This window comes from Dipodomys merriami, unplaced genomic scaffold (genome assembly GCF_024711535.1).
Source record: "Dipodomys merriami isolate MVZ:Mamm:240054 unplaced genomic scaffold, mDipMer1.0.p SCAF_21, whole genome shotgun sequence".
In the NCBI taxonomy this organism is placed as follows: Eukaryota; Metazoa; Chordata; class Mammalia; order Rodentia; family Heteromyidae; genus Dipodomys; species Dipodomys merriami.
Window position 1 is genome coordinate 178,313 of NW_027203493.1, and position 20,488 is coordinate 198,800.

The following is a 20,488-nucleotide window of genomic DNA, read 5'->3' on the forward strand; positions in this document are numbered from 1 at the left end:
GTGCTATTACCAATGACCATAGGCTAGGTACAGGAGTTCTGCCTTATTGCCAGATTCCTTATACACTGTTTTGACCAAGTACATTCAGAAAACTAATAAAGATCAAAAGAAATTTCAAAACAGTATTTGTTAATTCACACATACACACACAAACACACACACACACACACACACACACACACACACACACACACACACACACACTACCCAGCTTAGTTGATGCAGAAAAGCTTTCAGCTCCAGGGTAAACATCAGTTGTGTTTAAATTGTTGTCTGGTCTGATGAGTGTTTCCCAGCCCTTAATTCTGTGAAAAATCTGCCTCCTCAAGCCAGATGCCAGGGGCTAATGCCTACTATCCTAGCTACTCAGTAAGCAAAGATCTGAGGATCATGGTTCAAACCCAGCAGGACCAAGAAAGTTTGTGAGACTCTTATCTCCAATTAAGCACCAGAAAATCTGGAAGTGGAGCTGTGGCTCAAGTGGTAGAGTGTTAGCCTTGAGCACAAAAATGCCAAGACAACACCCAGGCCCTGAGTTAAGGTCCCAGGGACCAGCAAGGAAAGAAAAAAATCTGCTTCCCTAAAAGCAAATAGTGCCCCCCGCCAAAAGGCAAGGTAAAAGTTTTGTTTTGTTTTGTTTTGTTTGGGTCCGGTCGTGGGGCCTGAACTCTGGGCCTGGGCGCTGTCCCTCAGCTCTTCAGCTCAAGGCTAGCGTTCTACCACTTGAGCCACAGTGCCACTTCCGGCTTTTTTTCTTTTTGCTTATATGGTGCTGAGGAATGGAACCCAGGGCCTCAGGCATGCAAGGCAAGAGCTCTACCACTGAGCCACCTTCCCAGCCCCGCAAGGTAAAAGTTATGATAATCCCCTCAAGTCAAAAAAAAGGGCACATAAGGGGCTTAATTTAAGTGTCAAAATGGAAATTTTTGATTTATCAAAAAGTAGTATGTGTTTAGTAGAAACAGAACAGGTATAGGGAAAAAAGTGAATCAAGCAGCCACAATAAAGCATGAAACAACATGTAGTTTTGGTGATCAGTATTAATATGTACAAGGGTAATTTTGTAATAGCAACGCAACCTACTCAATGCAATTTCAAGTTATGGGTGCTTGGGCATACTGTATGACAGAATAGGCACACTGGAGTAATTTTAGAGTATTGAACTCTATGCATCTTGCTATCTGTGGGTTTTCTTCTATGGAAGAAATCCTCATTCATTCCAAGAGTCACTTACCATTTCTAGACAAAGACAAGCTATCGCTCACAGTTCTGGAAACTGGAAAGACTTGGGATCAAAGCATCATCTTTGAGTATTCAATGAGGACCTTTTTTTCTGTGTCCCCATGTAGCAGACTAGGAGAAGAGGGAAAGACCAAAGCTGATTCCCTCCAGCCTTCTCATGAGGCATTAATCCAGTCATGAAAACTGATCTGTGTTAGTCAGCTTTCTGTTGCTGTAACAAATACTGTACCTGAGATAAACAACTTCAAAGGAGGAATGTGTCACTTTGACTTACAGTTCTGGATTTCAAGCCACGGTCACTTGGTATATTGCTTTGGGGACAAGATAGAACAGTTAGCTGGGTGCCAGTGGCTCACGCCTGTAATCCCAGCTACTCAGGAGGCTGAGATCTGAGGATTGAAAAGCCAGCCTGAGCAGGAAAGTTGTTGAGGCTCTTGAAAATCAGAAGTAATATGGTGGCTCAAAGCAGTAGAATACTAACCTTGAGCAAAAAAATCTCAGGGACAGCACCCACACCCTGAGTTCAAGCCCCACAATTGACAAAAACAAACAAACAAACAAAAAACAGTATGACAGGAAATGTCTGGTGAATTATATCTCACACCATTGTGGTCCCAATATCACACTCAAGGACCTGTCCCCAATGACCTAACTTCCTTCCTCTAGGCCCCACCTCCTTAGGGCCCAACCCCTCTCAGTAGCTCTACTCTCTGGGATCAAGCCTTTGACAAAGGACCCCTTGGGAGATATTTAAGATCCAAATTGTAGCAAGAGCACTTGTGACTTCATCATTCCCCCCACCCCAGCAAGAGATCTGATCTCTCAATATCGTCCCAATAAGGATTAAATTTCAACACCAATATTCAGACTTCAACAGTCTGCCTGTATGAGTGCTTTGTTGTATGTGTCTTTCACACGTGTGCTCAGAACTGTCACGGATGTCACCTACACATCCCGACATGCCAGTGAACAAATCACAGAACCAGCTCAGCGTGGCTGCAGATAGAAGCTATGGCTCTTCTATCTTGATCCATGTCCCAAAACTGCATGCCCGATGAACAGTTCTCTCTCCTATTTACCCAGTTCATAAACTGCCCCAGCCCCTCACACATGACCAGCATTTGACTTCTCCCCATCCAACTGTACACTTGGCTCACCCTGATGGCCTCAACTTGGGTCACTGCTCCCCTCCCTCCCCCCCTCCACAGAAAAAATATCCTCTGTGGCTCCCCAGAGTTTGGTTGAGGGCCTATTCATCACGTAGTGACTGGTGCCTGCGATTGTGTCTTTGGGTGTGTTTCTCCAGAGGCAGATCCCAAGACAAGGATTTGAATGCAAGAAGTCTATTTGGTGGAAGATCCAAGAAAGTGGGAAAGTAGGAAACCGATCAGAAAGGAGAAGAGGAAGAGTGCACAGGGCAGGATTCCACCTTGCCAGCCTGGCACCCAGTCTCATGGGAAATTCATGGGATTCACCATTTAATCATTTTAAATACAGGATTCCCTTAGCAACCTTGAGATAATCTGGGGCTGACACCCAAGACCAGCTTTGGGCCACACTACCCACTGCCGTCTGACCTCTGCTCTGGGATTACCGAGCTTCATCTGGTTTCCACCTCGGACTGTGATTTCTACCTATGAAGTTCCTACCTTGGAGCCTATGGTCAGCTTAGAAGACCAGCAATACCTCCCTGACTGGGTTTCCATCGAGGGAGAATTGTCTCCATACTGTCTCCCCTTTGTCTCCCCATCCCTCAGCAGTCTTAGATTCAAGATTACTATTACAATTTTCTGGCTATGATTAATCCCTACACTGTTTCAGAGTACTTATTGAAGACACACAGTGAGAGAAGGGAAGATACCAAGAAAGCTCCTCCCACTCATATATCCGGACTCATGGGTAACTGGGCTGATGGTCAGGATGGGCCACCAAATCCCCATTTCTCCTCCCCACTGCTGCTATTCCTCTATATCCTCAGCTATCCCTGAGTCAGGACTCCAAATGGCTTGGTGAAAGACCACCCAATATAGACCACCTCTCTTGGGAATAGTCCTCATAATGGGTCACCTCATTGGTCACTCGTGTCATGCTCCTGATATACATGTCAAGCCTGAGGGAATTCAGAATCTCTACCAATCAGGAGAGCCAGCGCACAAGGCGCTGAGTTTGGTTTGGCTGAGACTCTCCCTCCTCAGAATGGTGCTGGGAAGCCAGCGAGAATGTGGAGTCTGCTTAAACCACTGAGTCATTGCAAACCCATGCTGAAGGCCTGTGAACTCATGTTATTGACATGAAAACAATCACAAATAATATATAACAATAATAAAACAAATAATAAAACTTACCTGTAGCCCTATCGTTTGAATCCCACGTGTAGGGAACTCTGAACCTGAAAGAGGTTGGAAGGCTGCCTCATCAGTCCTCCAAGGGCTAATAACTGGGCCCTGCAAAGATTGAAGCAGACAGCTCTGGAGAGGGTTAAGAGGCTGGAATGACCTCCTTTGGGCTGGAAGGGCTGAGAACCAGACAGATACAGCAGAATAGACATTTGAATTATGCCTAGGTTGCAGGCTTCACCCCAAACAATAAGGGAGCCAGTTATTCAATACATACACAAACTCTGTCTCATGCCAATGACTGTAATAACAAAACAGACTGATGTCAATGATGTCCTGTTTTCTGCACATACCTATGATAACCTTCCCTGTACTACATGAAATAATAGCTTGCTTATGGGAATCTGGTGTGCAGAAGCCGGTGAGCACTGGTTCCCCGCTTGCTTAACTCATTCCCTGTCTGTTCTTACTTCTCTGGCCCCCGTACCCTGTCTTAGCACGAGACAGGACAGCAAGCACACCCCAGGATGCAGAGAAACAGCATGTATGTAACAGAATAAAGTTATACAAAGTCAGCACTTATCCTCAATTTTCTGGGATGAGCTGGTGGCTCACACCTGCAATCCCAGCTATTCAGAAGGCTAAGATCTGAAGATCATAGTTCAGAGCCAGCCCAGGCAGAAAAGTCTGGGAGACTCTTATCTCCAATTAACTGGCAAAAAAGCTAGAAGTAGAAGGATAGCAGTATAACTCAAATGGTAGAGGGCCAGCTTTGAGAAAGAAAAAAAAAAGACAAGCAAAAACATGATACCCTTCCTGCCCATGTAATTGTAACTCCTCTGTACAGTATGTTCACAAATAAAATTAAATTAAATTAAAAAAAAAAAAACATGATACCCTGAGTTTAAACCTCACTACTGACACTAAAAGAAAGAGAGTAAGGAAGGGAGGGAGAGAGGGAGGGAGGGAGGAAGGAAGGAAGGAAGGAAGGAAGGAAGGAAGGAAGGAAGAAAGGAAGGAAGGAAGGAAGGAAGGAAGGAAGGAAAAAAAGGAAGGGAGGGAAGGAGAAAAGGAAGGAAGGGAGGGAAAAGAAGAGAGGAGAGAAGAGGAAGAGGAGAGGGGTAATGAGGAGAAGAGATCTGGAGTGTGACTGTTTCTAAAACAATCAGAAGAAAAGTCAAATGCTGAATTCTAGATTTGACTGCTATATGAGAATGGATCATTCATTTGCCTCTCTGAGCCTCTGCACAGGGAGACGCCTTCCTCAGATGATGTTGTGGAACTCTATGGCTCTGAAGAAGTTCCTACCCCGTAGCTCAAATTCCTGGATTTGACATCTTCCTACTAAGCATGGCCAGACTATAAATCACATTCCAGTTAGCACACTCAAGTTCTTGGTGCCTATATGTTCCTTAAAGGAGTGTTCCTGGCTCCACAGTTCATTTTCCAGGAGAGCATTTGCATCTGGAAATTCTCCATGAACGGGGAGAGGGCTGGGGAATCCCTTATCCACACAGATAATCCCAGAAGCCAACCGCAGTTCAGCCCCCAGAGTCTCCAGTTGAGACTTCGCGGGGACCAGCCAGGCTGGGAGCTGGTCAGATGCTAAGGAAGGCATTCTTCTCCAAGGCAGCTGAGACACAGGCTAGGGAGGGAGGCGCTTGCAGGAGCCCACCATCACCCCTGCCGCCCTCAGAATTCCACCCACTCCCCTAGGAGGGCACCAAGTCCTAGCAGGAAACTGGCCCTGTAGTCCCCCCAAGCTGTTTGTCCAGCTGTCCTGCCTCCCCATGCCACCAGCTCTTATATACCTTGGCCTGGAGAATGTTATCAGGCATCTGGACTGCCCTTAGGCCCCAGCCAAAACCAACACTGGGTGGGAGGAGGAGGCTGGGCTGAGGCACTGCGCTGTTCTGGCCTCCCCCCTTCCCTCTACACATATGAAATCAGATTGTTGCCCAGAGCTCTTTGGCTAGACCATCCATACATCAAGCTGCTATTAAAACAATCCCACCTTTTAAGCCAGGCACCAGAGTCTCATGCCTACAATCCTAGATACTCAGGAGGTTGAGATCTGAGGATTGTAGCTCAAAGCCAGTCTGGGCAGGAAAGTTTGTGAGACTTTTTTGGGGGGAGGGGGATGAAGTGAGGGGAGGTCATGGGGCTTGAACTCAGGGCCTGGGTGCTGTCCCTGGGCTCTTTTGCTGAAGGCTAGCACTCTACCACTTTAAACCACAGTGTCATTTCTGGTTTTCTGGTTTTCTGGAGATAAGAGTCTCATGAGATGGACAACGCTCATGCCTGTAATCCTACCTACCCAAGAGGCTGAGACCTGAGGATCACGGTTTGAAACCAGCCTGAGCAGAAAAGTCCCTCTCCAATTAACTACTCAAAAAAAAAAAAAAACCAGAAGTGGCTCTGTGACTCAAAATGGTAGAGCACCAGCTAGCCTTGAGCAAAAGAGCTCAGAGACAGCACCCAGGCCCCAAATTCAAGCCCCACCACTGTACAAAAAAAAAAGTCTCATGGACTTTCCTGCCTAGGCTGGCCTTGAACCCTGATCCTCAGATCTCATCCTCCTGTGTAGCTAGAATTACAGGTATGAGCTATGGGCACCTGGCTCTATGAGACTCTTATCTCCAGCCTTAACCAGAAAAAAAGCTGGAAGTGGAGCTGTGGCTCAAGTGATAGGGCACTAGCCTTGAGCAGTGAAGCCCAGACCCTAAGTTCAAGACCCAGAATCAGTACAAAAATAATAATAAAGTTCACCCAAGTGAGTAAAGTAGCTGGTGGCCTGGACAGGCCAAGAATAGCAGCACTTGAGAAGCTAGGCTCCTCTGTTAGACTCAAGGAAGTCCAATTTCATTTCCACTCTCAAATAAGAGTGCAGGCATTTTTAGAAATGTGTTGATAAGAAAACCAAGTGCCAGTGGCTCATGCCTGTAATCCTAGCTACTCAAGAGGCTGAGATTGAACGATTTCAGTTCAAAGTCAGTTCAGGCAGGAATGGCTGTGAGACTCTTATCGCCAATTAACCATTAAAAGGCAAGCAAGGTAAGATCTCCAACCCCTGCACCCCTGGCATTTGGGTCAAGTTAACTCTTGGTTGGGCCTCACAACCAAGATGTCCTAGGCATTGTAGGATGCTTAATAGTACCTCTGGTTTCTGCCCACTACAAACCAGTAGAATCCACTTCCCCAGCTGGGACAAGCAAACACCTCGCCAGACACTCCTTGGTTACAGAGCCAAGAGAAGGTGGAAAGGATTGAATTCAAGCAGATGGATTCCAGAGTCCATATTTTACATAATATGCATAATGCACATAAGTGAAACTTAGCAACCTGTTCTCAATATCCTTAATCTATGTGAGCCAATCATTCAGATCCCACTGATACTTATCCAATCAGAGCTCAAAGCTGCCCTGATCCTGAGTAAAAGTGAGGAATTCAAGTGATTCTAAGTATCTAAAAATAAGTCCCTGCTCTGGGTGTATGTATGTGTGTGTGTGAGAGAGAGAGAGAGAGAGAGACAGACAGACAGAGCAGAGCAGAGCAGAGACAGAAACAGAGACACACACAGACTGAGAGACAGAGAGACAGAAAATTTTGTGGGTTGTTTTTTTGTTGTTGTTTTTTTTTGGTCAGTTGTGGAGCTTGAACTCTGGCCCTGGGCGCTGTCCCTCAGCTCTTCAGCTCAAGGCTAGTGCTCTACCACTTGAGCCACAGTGCCATTTCGGGTTTTCTGGTGGTTTATTAGGGATAAGAGTTTCACAGATTTTTCTGCCTGAGCTGGCTTTGAACTGTGATCCTCAGATCTTAGCCTCTTGAGTAGCTAGCATGACAGGCATGAGCCACCGGCACCCAGCAAGATGGAAAATTTTGAATCAAGATAAATCCAAGAAGATGAATTGGGTCCTAGCTACTCAAGAAGTTGAGATCTGAGGATCACAGTTCAAAGCCAGACCTAGCAGAAAATTCTATAGGACTCTTATCTCCAATTGCCAGACAAGGGGCTGGGAAGGTGGCTCAGTGGTAGAGCGCTTGCCTTGCATGCATGAGGCCCTGGGTTCAATTCCTCAGCACCACATAAGCAAAAAGAAAAAATCCGGAGTGGCGCTGTAGCTCAAGTGGTAGAGCACTAGCCTTGAGCTGAAGAGCTGAGGGACAGCACCCAGACCCAGAGTTCAGGCCCCATGACCAGACCAAAAAAAAAAAAAAAAAGAATCTCCAATTGCCAGACAAAGAAAAGCAAGAAGTAGAGGTGTGGCTCAAGTGGCAGAGCACCAGCCTTGAGTAAAATAGCTAAGGGAGAGTACCCAAGGTCTGAGTTCAAGGGCCAATACTGACAGGGAAGGGAAAGGGGAAGGGGAAGGGGAAGGGGAAGGGGAAGGGAAAGGGGAAGGGGAAGGGGAAGGGGAAGGGGAAGGGGAAGGGGAAGGGGAAAAAAAGGAGAAGGGGAAGGGGAAGGGTAGGGAAGGGACCTTGGAAGAGAGAATACTCATGATGTTGGGTCTCATTCTCCAGAGCAACCTCTATTGTTCCTTCCAATTGAACAAAGTTATAATACTGTAAGATGTTAGTTGTCCCCAGAAGACTAAACATAGTTTACCAATTTAGCAAATAAGAATATGGGATACACTAGGCACCAATGGCTCATGCCTGTAATCCTAGCTACTCAGGAGACTGAGATCTGAGGATCACAGTTCAAAGCCAGCCTGGGTAGGAAAGTCCATAAGACTCTTATCTTCAATTAACCACCCAAAATCCAGAATTGCAATGGTGGCTCAAGTGGTAGAGCCTTGAGCAAAAAAAGTTCAGGGGGCCTGGCACCAGTGGCTCATGCCTGTCATCCTAGCTACTCAGGAGGCTGAGATCTGAAGATCACAGTTCAAAGCCTCAATTAACCACCAAAAAAGGGCAGAAGTGGAGCCATAGCTCAAATGGTAGAGCATTAACCTTGAGTAAGAGTCAGGGACAATATCCAGACCTGTAGTTCAAGCCCCAGTACTGCCCCCACCCCTGAAAAAAAAAAAAAAAAAAAAAGCTCAGAGACAGTGTCCAGTGCTGAGTTCAAACCCCAAAACTGACAACCAAAAAAAAAAAAAAAAAAAGAACACAGGATGCACCAAGAACCAGTGGGTCATGCCTATAACCCTAGCTACTTGGGAGGTTGACAATGTAAAGATAAGGGTTCGAGGCTAGCCCACCCAGAAAAGTTCATGAAAGCCCTTCTCAACCCATAGCTGAACTGTCATCCTAGCTACATAGGAAGTTGAGATCAAGAGATTTGTAAGTCCAGGTGAGCTTGGTCAGAAAATTCTGCAAAATTCCATCTCAGCGGAAGAAATTGGGCATCATGGTATACATCTGCCGCCCCTAATGGGAAGCTGAAATAGGTGGATTGCAGTCTAGGCCCATGCTTAGGCAAAAATCAAGGAGTAATTTATGACAGCAATAATCACTACAAAAGAGGGCTGGAGCCACCAGCTCACCAGTAGAGCACCTCCCTAGCGAGCATGGAACCCTGAATTCAAACCCTAACACCTCCCAAGTGAAAAAAGAACACGAGATGCCTAGTCAACGATGAATTTCAAATCCATGAATAATTTTTAGCAAAAGTATGTCCTATGTGATATTAGGGATCTATCCATATTTCAAAAAAATACATATGAATTGATCTAAAGTCCAGATTCAGCTGGACCTCCTGTATTTTCTCTGGCAACCGTCCCCAAAGACAGATGGTTTGGACCCCATCCACTAAAAAGGACAGAAGCCTCTCAAGAGTCCATCACTATTCCCACAGCCCAGTTTCCTCAATAGAAGGAAGACAAAAAGTCACCCCCCCATCCCCTAGTTCTGCCTCCCAGGTGTCCCTCTGGCCCTCTTGGGACAGCCCCTCTCCCCATTCCCATCTCCATCCACCCTCCCCTGCCCTTTATGCCCACTTGGAGAATTTCCACTGACACAAGGGTTAATCCTTCTGATACCAAGTCACACTTTAACTCATTCTCTCCAGGCCAAAGATTAAAACCTGCCGGGAGAGGGGTCAGGGCTCCAGCACACCCTGAGAGCTGAGTGATCCCCGACCCCCAAAGTCAGGAGAAGCTTCAAGGGAAAGGGAGGGCCAGAGCCAGACAAGAGGAGGGAAGGAGGGGCGGCCCACCAGGCTGTGGTCCCCCCACAGAGCCGGCTCGGTTTCAGCTCCTGAAGCTACTCAGCTGCAGAGACAGCAGCAGCCCAGCTCCTCAGAAGGACAGACAGACAGACAGACAAACAGACAGACAGATAGAGACAGACAGAGGTCCTGGGACTGGAAATCCTCAGCGCCCACCCCCACCCCCCCAACCATTTGGCCTGGTCTGGTCCAGCCCCATGGCCTTTAATGACCTCCTGAAGCAGGTGGGGGGCGTCGGCCGCTTCCAACTGATCCAGGTCACCCTGGTGGCCGTGCCCCTGCTCCTGATGGCATCCCACAATACCCTGCAGAACTTCACTGCCGCCATCCCTGCCCACCACTGCCGCCCACCTGCCACTGCCAACCTCAGCCGCGACGGAGGGCTGGAGGCCTGGCTGCCCCGGGACAAGGACGGGCAGCTTGTGTCCTGCCTCCGCTTCACCTCCCCCAAGGGACTGCCTCTCTCCAATGGCACAGAGGACAACACCACGGGTGCCACGGAGCCGTGCACTGATGGCTGGATCTATGACAACAGCACCTTCCCCTCCACCATCGTGACCGAGGTGAGGACGCGGGGCCCCGGGGCTATGCAGACTTCAGACAGATGTGGGAGCTGCTAAGGTTTTTTGTTGATGTTGATATTCCAAAATGTTCTCAGCTACCCAGGCCAGGGAGGTGGGGAGAGAGGGTGACATGAACCCCAAAGGTCCAGCCTGGAGGCAAGTAGAGGGGTCTTCCTTGCATTCAGGCTCAGCTCTGCCTGATTCTCGCCCCCCACTTCTCCCCTTCTCCCCCCCCCCACCCACAGTGGGACCTTGTGTGCACCCACAGGGCCTTCCGCCAGCTGGCCCAATCCTTGTTCATGGCAGGGGTGCTGCTGGGAGCCATGGTGTTCGGCTACCTGGCAGACAGGTCAGTCCTGGGTAAGCCGAAGGGCTGGGCTGGGAAGCAGGGGACTGGACTCAGGGTGGGTGATCTGGGTCCCCAATGGGACCTGATTGGTTTAAGGGCTAACTGTGCCAGCCTTATTAATTAGCACTTCATAGATCTTCAAAAGACCCCAGGCCTTGCCCGGGACAGGTGCTCCTGCCCTGGGCTCCTCTGGCCCCCAAGAAGTCCACAGGCCCCTGTCACAGGCTTCCCTGCCCCCACCACAGGCTAGGCCGTCGGAAGGTGCTGATCTTGAACTACCTGCAGACGGCCGTGTCTGGGATCTGCGCAGCCTACGCACCCAATTTCTCTGTCTACTGTGCCTTCCGCCTCCTGTCCGGCATGTCTCTGGCTAGCATTTCCATCAACTGCATGACACTGAGTGAGGATTGCTACCAGCCCAGCCCCCTCTGACCACCTAGCCCCCTTCCCAGCCCTGTCTCCCAACGCCCAGCCTCTCTCTGAGCCCTGAGGGCTCTCAGGCCATTTGTCATGAAGTGACTCAGGCAGGCCAGAACCAAGAGGCACCACGGATTGGTAAGAACCATAGCCAAAGGAAAAATACATCCCATCCAGACAGGACAAAGACACTCAGCTGTTCCAACCAGTCCCACAGTCTAAGGGCAGTCAGATTTCCCCTGCCCTTCCTGCTTTTGTTCTGAGATATGTAGCCTAGTCTGACCCTGAACTCTCAATCCTCCTTCCTCAGCCTCCCAAGTACTAGGGAGTACAGGCCTGCACCACCATGCTTGCCTTTCCACCTCCTTTTCAAAAATATTAATGTAAAACATCCAGCCAGGCACTGGTGGCTCACATCTGTAATCCTAGCTACTCAGGAGGCTGAGATCTGAGGATCACGGTTCAAAGCCAGCCCAGGCAGAAAAAGTCTGTGAGACTCTTATCTCTAATCAACCACTAGAAAACTGGAAGTAGCACAGTGGCTCCAGTGGTAGAGCGCTAGCCTTGAGCTGAAGAGCTCAGGGACAGTGGCCAGGCCCAGAGTTGAAACCCCACCACCAACAAAACAAAACAAAAACAAAACTCTAGGTTATTTTAAAATACTTCAATTAGCTCTAATATTTCCCCTTTTTTCTTCTTGTTTTTGGCAGTATTAAGGGTTTGAACTCAGGACCTCACTACTTAAACGATGCCCAGCCTCCCTCCCCCTTTTATTCACTTTAGTTTTAGTTTTGTTTTGTTTTGTTTGTTTGTTTTTGTCAGTCATGGGGCTTGAACTCTGGGCCTGGGCGCTGTCCCTCAGCTCTTCAGCTCAAGGCTAGTGCTCTACCACCTGAGCCGCACGCCACTTCTGGTTTTCTGGTGGCTTATTGAGATAAGAGTTTCACGGCTTTTCCTGCCTGGGCTGGCTTTGAACCATGATCCTCAGATCTCAGCCTCCTGAGTAGCTAGAATTACAGGCATGAGCCACCAGTGCCCAGCTTCACTCTAGTTAGCGTTTCATGCTTTTGTCCAGCCAGGCCTCGCAAGCTCCAGACTGCAATCCTCCTACCTCTGCCTCCTGCTGGGATTATAGCTATGAACTACCATGCCCAGTTTGTTTTAATGATAGAGTCTCACTTACTTTTTGTCCAGGTTGGTCTCAAACCCTTATCCTCCTTTCATGCTTCCCAAGTAGCTGGGACTACAGATATAAACCACCTTGCCTGGCAGCTCTAATATTCCTAAATTAGGACAAGCCAGCATTACACAGACCATAGTTATGGACTGAGAACGGTATATTGATGGGCTGTCAATGTGCCTTCTCTGATAGATTACACATGCAAACACACACACACATGCACATGCACACGCACACACACATGCACACACAGAGTCTCTCAGATGAGGAACTTGAGGCTAGGGAGAAAAAAAAGGATTTACACATCATCTTCCAAGCCCAGAAAGGCTTGGGGCTTCTCTGCACTAAAGGAAGTAGCTAGGACAGGACATCTGAGGATCGAGTTCCAAAGTCCAATGTTAAGCATTCAATATCTGCTTCCGCACACACTGGGAAGCCAGCTGGGCCTCTTCAGACCACAGCCAAGAGGAAGCCTTAACCCCACCTTGACTGGCCCTCTAAGATGGAGAAAAGCCACTGCTCTGGTCACCGAATAGCCAAAGAGCCACTGCTGTTGAGGATAGACTGAGCAGTCAGCGCTGCTCTAAAGGAGGTTCTAACCAGGACAGTGGAGTAGGAGAGCAGCAGGGGTGGAGAGGGGAAGTTCCTGAGGATCCTGAACCCACCTCCCTACCCGTTCCATAAGTCCCTCAGTCTCCCTGTCCCTGCACTCAATCTCCTGTGAAGCATCTTTCATGGGGGAGGGAAGGAGGACTGGAAGGAAGGGAAGGAAAGGGAGGAAGAGGAAAGGGATTCCCTCCCACCTAGCAGCCTAGTTAATCACTCCGTCCTGCTCTAATCCTCTCTCCAGATGTGGAGTGGATGCCCATCCACACACGTGCCCACGTGGGCGCCCTGGTTGGCTATGTCTACAGCGTGGGCCAGTTCCTCCTGGCCGGGTTCGCCTACGCTGTGCCCCACTGGCGCCACCTGCAGCTGCTGGTCTCTGTGCCTTTTTTTGCCTTCTTCATCTACTCGTGGTGCGTGGGCCCTGGGGTGGGGGGCAGTACCACAGGAGCTCCTCTGGGCACAGGACATCTCCCAGAGCTGGGTACACAGCATCGGTCAAAGCCAGAAGGCCAAACCTAATCCAGTGCTTCCCCAGGATTTGAACCCAAGGCTTTGAAGAGAGGGTTCGGTGTGAGGGCATCCTGTCCTCAAGCATTTCCCAGCTCTCTGGGCTGCCTGCCTTCCCCCCGCACCCCCACTACACACACATACCCCTCACCACCCAGCACCCAAGAGCTGACCTTCTAGGCCAGGGCAGAAGTATTACCAAGCTGAGCATTTAAATTAAACCCCACCACCAGTCCCTGGAAATAGCCTTCACCCAGTCCAGATGAAAGGAACTGGGGTCATGCTGACCCCATCCCTCATCCCCACTCCCAGGTTCTTCATTGAGTCTGCCCGCTGGTACTCCTCCTCCGGGAGGCTGGATCTCACACTGAAGGCCTTGCAGAAAGTGGCCCGGATCAATGGAAAGCAGGAAGAAGGGACCAAGCTAAGTATAGAGGTGAGTCATCCCCCAGACTCCCTAGGGTACTCCATTAGGGTTCAATCTCAATCTCAACACCCAGGACCTGGAGCAGAGGGAGGGGGCATCTCTGAGTAAGGGTTAGGTTGAGAGGATTTTTTAGAAGTTCAGGCCCTGGACCCTGCCCTTCCTCTCAGGTGCTCCGGTCCAGTCTGCAGAAGGAGCTGACCACCAACACAAGCCAGGCCTCAGCCATGGAGCTTCTGCGTTGTCCCACCCTCCGGCACCTCTTCCTCTGCCTCTCCATGCTATGGTAAGCCCCAAGACAGACACAGTCTGACACACAGGTAGACCGACAAAGATAAAAGGCAGACTAGGGATGGAATGAATGCCATGGATGGAAGAGACCTAAGAGCTGGAGCAAAGGACCACCCATCTGCTCAGAGCAGCAGTAGGAATACTGAAGAACCAGAGCCCTTCCACTCCAACTCTCAGTTCCAGTCCCCAAACTGGACATCAATCTCCCTAGCTTCTCTCCCCAATTCTGCTCCCATATGAAAACATCTCACCAGGACCAGTGGCAGCCAGAGTTGACAGAATTACATACCGGCATGGTACAACACACTAAGAAACTTCACCAGCCTGGTGTCTGCCAGGAATACAAGCATAGACCATAACAGAATAGACACTTAGCTCTGTAAGTACACTTTGGCTAAGGATGATATAAGCCTAAAACCTTCTTTTTTCTTTTACCACCCTGCTTCCCACCACCAAGAGGAGTGTGGTCAGAAGAAACAATCCTAAACCAATTACTGGTGGCTCACACCTGTAATCCTAACTACTCAGAGAGGCTGAGATCTGAAGATCACAGTTCAAAGCCAGCCTAAGCAGGAAAGTCCATGGGACTCTTATCTCCAATTAACTACAAAAGGCTGGAAGTGGAACTGTAGCTCAAGTGGTAGAGTACTATCCTTGAGCACCAAAGCTCAAGGACAGTGCCCAAGCCCAGATTTCAAACCCCAGGACCAGAGAAGAAGGAGCAGGAGGGGGTGGGGGGGGGGAGGAAGAGGAGGAGGAGAAGGAAGAGGAGGAAGAGGAAGAAGAAGAGGGGGGGGAGGAGGAGGAGGAAGAAACAATTCTGTCCAGGAATTATTTGATTCCAATTTTGAATTTACTCTCCATTGTGGGTTCTAACCAAAAAACCTGAGCTTCCTTTTGAGGGTGTTCTCAAATCTTAAGACTAACATCCATTCCAGGACCACGGACAGATCTTGATGGGTTTTGTTTTGTTTTGTTTTGTTTTGGGGTTTTTTTATGTTTTGTTGTTATTGATGATTTTTGTTTTTGCCTCTAAAGATGTGGCTTGAATATCCAGCTGTCCTTCAGCCGAGCATTAACAGATCTTATACACATGTAGATTTTTTTTACATATAAATCCTACACAGTGCTGGGCACTGGTGGCTCACACTTGTAATCCTAGCTACTCAGGAGTCTGAGATCTGAGGATCTCAGTTCAAAGTCACTCTGGGCAGGAAAGTCCATGAGACTCTATCTCCAATTAACCACCAGAAAACTAGAAGTGGTGTTGTGGCTCAAAGTGGTGGAATGCTAGTCTTGATCCCCCACAAAAAGAGCTCAGGGACAACACCCAGGCTCTGAGTTCAACCTCATGACAAAGAAAAAAGAAAGTCAGGAAATGTGTTGTCTAATAGTAGAGGACTTCCTTGAGCCTTAAACTGTAGTTTAGGCATGCAATGAAATGTCTGAAGAAATACTAGCCAAGGTAGACTCCAGGTCCTTAAGCAGGCTCTTCTGAAAAAGCACCTTCCTTTAAACCTCTCTAACAAACTCCGGATCCCTCCTTCTCTCCAACCTCCCCCTCCTCCTCCCTGCACTCAGGTTTGCCACTAGCTTTGCCTACTATGGGCTGGTCATGGACCTGCAGGGCTTTGGAGTCAGCATCTACCTAATCCAGGTGATCTTTGGTGCCGTGGACCTGCCTGCCAAGCTCGTGTGCTTCCTCGTCATCAACTCCCTAGGTCGCCGGCCGGCACAGATGATCTCACTGCTGCTGGCGGGCATCTGCATCCTGGTGAATGGGGTGATACCCAAGGGTGAGCACCCCAGGAGCACCTTCACCCCTCATCCTTAGCCCTACCCCCAGATCTAATCCAACTTCCTGGAAGAAAAAGGAGACCAAGTTCTCATTGTCTCCTCTCTCTTTTCTCTCCAGAGCAGACAATTGTCCGCACCTCCCTTGCTGTGTTGGGGAAGGGCTGCTTGGCTTCCTCTTTTAACTGCATCTTTCTGTATACCGGGGAGCTGTACCCCACCATGATCCGGTGAGTGGGAGACTAATCAGGGGACAGCTTATAGAAAGATTTTTTTTCTTTTTGGCCAGACACAGTAATTCTGAGATCGGAAGATTGTGGTTCAAAGCCAGACCAGACAAGAAAAGACTGTGATAACCTTTATCTTCCATTAACTAGGAAAATGCTGGAAGTGGAACTGTAGCTCAAATGGCAGAGCATCAGCCTTGAGTGAAAAAAAAAGCTAAGGGAAGCAATCTTAGCCTGAGTTTAAATCCCAGAACTGCCACAAAAAACAAAAACAAAAACAAAAAACCTCAAGCTGGGCACTTGTGGCTCACGCCTGTAATTCTAGCTACTCAGGAGGCTGAGATCTGAGGATCCATTCAAAGCCAGCCCAAGTAGGAAAGTCCATGAGACTCTTATCTCCAATAAACCATTCAGAAAACTGGAAGTGGCATAATGGCTCAAGTGGTAGAGCTGAGGGATGGCATCCAGCTCCAGAGTTCAAGCCCCACAACTGCAAAAAAAAAAAAAAAAAAAGGAATCACCAACTGGGGCTAGGCAGGAAACCAAGAGACATGTCTTAAGTCATGAACTGAAGATTTCCAAAACACAAGTTAGAAGCTACCACCAAATCTAAACTGGATCTTAAACTAAATGGTACATCTAAAACCAAAGACACAGACATGATCATTAATTCCCACCACAGGAACCACACCTGATAATGTGCCAGCAGCACGAATAAACATACCACTACTTTGCTCAGGCCAAGATAGGGGGTGGGTCTTATTTCATTAAGAAACAAAACCAACAGCCAGGTACTGATGGCTCATGTCTATCATCCTTAGCTACTCAGGAGACTGAGATCTGAGGATCAAGGTTCAAAGCCAGCCTGGAAAAGCCAAAGAGACTTTTAGCTCCAATTAACCACCAAAAAGCCAGCAATGAAGCTGTGGCTCAAGTGGGAGAGCACCAGCCTTGAGTGAAAAAGCTAAGCATGAGTGTAAGGCTTTGAGTTCATAAAAAAAATTTCCGGAGGATCTGAGGATCATTGGTCCAACCCAACAGCACAGGAAACTGAGGCCCAGACCATGAAAGGGACGTGTCCAAGACCATGCAGAAAGTTAAGGACAGAGGCAAAAATTCAGTCTTCAGTTTTCCAATTCTCTGGTCGGAACCCTTGCCAAGGTGGCCAGTGTGCCCCACTAGTGCCCTAATCAACACCCCACCCCAACCCCACAGGCAAACAGGCTTAGGAATGGGCAGTACCATGGCCCGAGTGGGCAGCATCGTGAGCCCACTGGTGAGCATGACTTCTGAGCTCTACCCGGCCTTGCCTCTCTTTATCTACGGGGCTGTCCCCGTGGCCGCCAGCGCCGTCACCGCCCTCCTGCCAGAGACCCTGGGCCAGCCGCTGCCAGATACCGTGCAGGACCTGGAAAACAGGTGGGCTGTCACTGGGAGAGGAGAAGAAACTTATCTACACAGCCAGGCTGGGGTGGCATTGAGACTCCTACCCAGGCTTCCAGATCAGGGCTCTTCCATGCCCTCTTCCCAATTCTTCCAGGAATATCCAGCTGGGGAGGGGGGGGGGTAGGTGGGTAAGGCAGATGGGTGGGGTATGTGGGAGTCGTTGCACAGCCCAGAGGAGACCCTATCCCCACTTCCCTAAGACTGCATATCCAGGGATCTGCTTTTCCTGCTTTCCTTCCCCCAGGAGGAAAAGGAAACTGAGGCAACAGCAGCGAGAGCAGCAGAAGCAGATGGTCCCACTCCAGTCCTCATCAGGAGAGAAGAATGGACTCTGAGCACGGAGGGCCTGCCAGAACTCCAAAGGGAGTAAGGTCACACAGGTCCTCTGGCGCCCCACACAAGGGGTGGAGAGAGGGTGCCAGCCAAGGACAGGGGAAGCTAGAGTTCTCCTCCCCAAACTGACCCCTATCAAGAACACACCATTAAAAGTTGGACCATGTGCAGCGTCTAAAATGGGATGACCACTCAGATCAGCCAGCTTGGAGACCCAGAGCCCACCGAGTGCCAGGCTCCCCCACTTCTTCCCTCTGCCAACCCCCACAACTTGACAAACCATAGACACCTAGAAAAGACTCTTCTTCTCTTACCTTAGCCCCTCTTTCCCGCCTCTCCTTCCTCCTCTCTCTCACCGGTAACCTATTAAGTACCCCCTGAGAGTTCTAGCTAACTAGTTTAGGCTCTGCCCCTTCTGAAAAACCGGACAAGGAGACAGGAAGGAAAACAGCCAATCTGAGACTTTGTCTCAGGCTCCTCCCCCTCTAGGAGAGCAGGAGGGAACTTGGCAACCAAGGGGGAGATAAAAGATACCAGCTTCTAGTCCAGTGCCTGTGGCTCAGGCCTATAATCCTAGCTACTCAGGAAGCTGAGATCTGAAGATCACAGTTCAAAGCCAGCCCGGGCAAGAAAGTCCATGAGACTCTTATCTCCAATAAACCGCTCAGAAAATTGGAAGTGGTGCTGTGGCTCAAGTGGTAGAGCACTAGTCTTCAGCTGAAGAGCTGAGGGACAGCACCCAGGCCCAGAGTTCAAGCCCCACGACTAACAAAAACAAAAAAACCTCACAAGGCTGTGGGAGGTGGGAGATTTCCCAATAACTCAGCATCAGGACTCAGGACAAATACGGCAGAGCTGAAAAGAGCATCACCTGCTCCCTTTCCCAAACTCTCTAGAAGTTTGGTCTTTTCCCTCACGCTTCCCAAAGAACCTGGCCAAGGAGACAGGACTGAGGTTGGGAGATGGGACACCTGAATCTCATCCTATTTCTGCAGATCTTGAACACCTGGAGACCAGGCAACAATCCTGCCTCACAATCCTGCCAGCAACTCTGACATGCTCTGACTCTTCATGGGGCTCTCTCATCTCTGCATTCCTGGATCACCTGATACCGCATTGACCGCAACAAAGGTTTCCCAGAGCTAGCTGCTTCCCACCGGTACCAGTCCTGAGTACTGCCTTGCACAGTTCATACATCAATATAGAACCAATGTAGCTCCTGGCCTATACACATCCTGTGACCTTCAGCAAATAGAACTTGCGTTAGTCTGTTTCCATTACTATGATGTCATACCTGAGGCAGGCTGACTTTATAAAGAAAAGAGGTTTATTTTGGTTCCTGGTTCATTCCAAGGTTGAAAGCTCACATCTAGTGATGGCCTTCTTGCTGGCAGAGTCTCCAAGCAATGTGGATGTTGTATAGCAAGTGGCAGGGCATATCTGTGTGTCTCCTTCAGTCTTTTCTCATGAAGTATTAAATCTTGCCAGGTACTGATGGCTCACGTTCTGTAATCCTAGAGACTCAGGAGGCTGAGATCTGAGGATCATTGTTAGAAGCCAGCCCAAGCAGGAAAGTCCAAGCGACTCTTATTTCCAATAAACTACTCAGAAAAAGCCTGAAGTGGCACTGTGACTCAAGTGGTAAAGTGCTAGCCTTGAGCACAAAGAGGCTCAGGGACAGTTCCCAAGCCCTGAGTTCAAGATGACCAAAAAAAAAAAAAGTCTTAAATCTTAAAATCTGTCTCCCGATAGCCTTACCAAAACTTACACATTTCCCAGAATTCTCACCAAAGGACAGATTAAGTCTCTATCCTCTTAATACCTCACAATGAGGAATAAGTTTCAACTCATAAACTCTCAAACAATATACTCAAACTATATTCAAGCCTTAACACAATCCTGGCTTCTACCCACTTCTTTTCTTTCTTCCTTTCTTTCTTTCTTCCTTTCTTTCTTTCTTCCTTTCTTTCTTTCCTTCCTTCCTTCTTTCTTTCTCTCTCTCTCTCTCTTTCTTTCCTTCTTTCTCTCTTCCTCTCTCTTTCTCTCTCTCTTTCTCTCTTTCTCTCTCCCTTTCTCTCTCTCTTTCTTTCTCTCTTTCTTTCTTTCTCTCTCTCTTTCTTTCTTGTCCCAGTCCTAGGGCTTGAACTCAGGGCCTGAGTGCTGTCCCTGAGCATTTTGCTCAAAGTTAGCACTTTACCACTTGAGCCACAGCTCTACTCTGGACTTTTGGTGGTTAATTGGAGATAAAAGTCTCTCTGACTTTCTTGTCTGGCTGTTTTAACTGTGATTCTCAGATCTCAGCCTCCTGGGTTACTAAGATTACAAAGTGAGCCACCAGCACCCAGCTTTGTTTTGTTGTTGTTGTTAGCATCAATTACTTGTACAAGTAGGTTTCCTTTTTTGTTGTTGTTGGTTGTGGGGCTTGAACTCTGGGCCTGGGCGCTGTCCCTCAGCTCTTTAGCTCAAGGTGAGCACTCTACCACTTGAGCCACAGCGCCACTTCCAGTTTTTTCTGCTTATGTGGTGCTAAAGAATAGAACTCAGGGCCTTATGTGTGCAAGGCAGGCACTCTACCACTGAGCCACCTTCCCAGCC

At 48.6% G+C, this 20,488-nt stretch overlaps 1 protein-coding gene across 3 annotated transcripts; it reads left to right on the top strand.

Moving 5' to 3' along the window:
• Positions 1-9,620: 9,620 nt before the first annotated feature.
• LOC138833781 (solute carrier family 22 member 6) lies at positions 9,621-19,223 on the top strand. Of its 3 annotated transcripts, none has more exons than XM_070032082.1 (11): positions 9,621-10,316; positions 10,562-10,665; positions 10,911-11,065; positions 13,113-13,281; positions 13,691-13,814; positions 13,973-14,088; positions 15,675-15,889; positions 16,009-16,117; positions 17,330-17,533; positions 17,805-17,940; positions 18,889-19,223. In XM_070032082.1, exons 1-10 carry the CDS (start codon positions 9,951-9,953, stop codon positions 17,893-17,895), a joined length of 1,653 nt encoding a protein of 550 aa, XP_069888183.1. In that variant the 5' UTR covers positions 9,621-9,950; the 3' UTR covers positions 17,896-17,940; positions 18,889-19,223. The 3 variants fall into 3 exon arrangements, with proteins under 3 accessions (XP_069888183.1, XP_069888182.1, XP_069888181.1); XM_070032081.1 differs by having other exon boundaries at positions 17,805-17,931; XM_070032080.1 differs by having other exon boundaries at positions 17,805-17,926.
• Positions 19,224-20,488: the final 1,265 nt, after the last annotated feature.

Bases quoted from the DNA above. Each gene is read 5' to 3' on its own strand.
- LOC138833781 (XM_070032082.1), top strand. From the start codon at position 9,951: ATGGCCTTTAATGACCTCCTGAAGCAGGTGGGGGGCGTCGGCCGCTTC. The intron at 10,317-10,561 runs GTGAGGACGCGG...CCCCACCCACAG, and splicing joins CCTCCACCATCGTGACCGAG to TGGGACCTTGTGTGCACCCA. The intron at 13,282-13,690 runs GTGCGTGGGCCC...CCCCACTCCCAG, and splicing joins GCCTTCTTCATCTACTCGTG to GTTCTTCATTGAGTCTGCCC.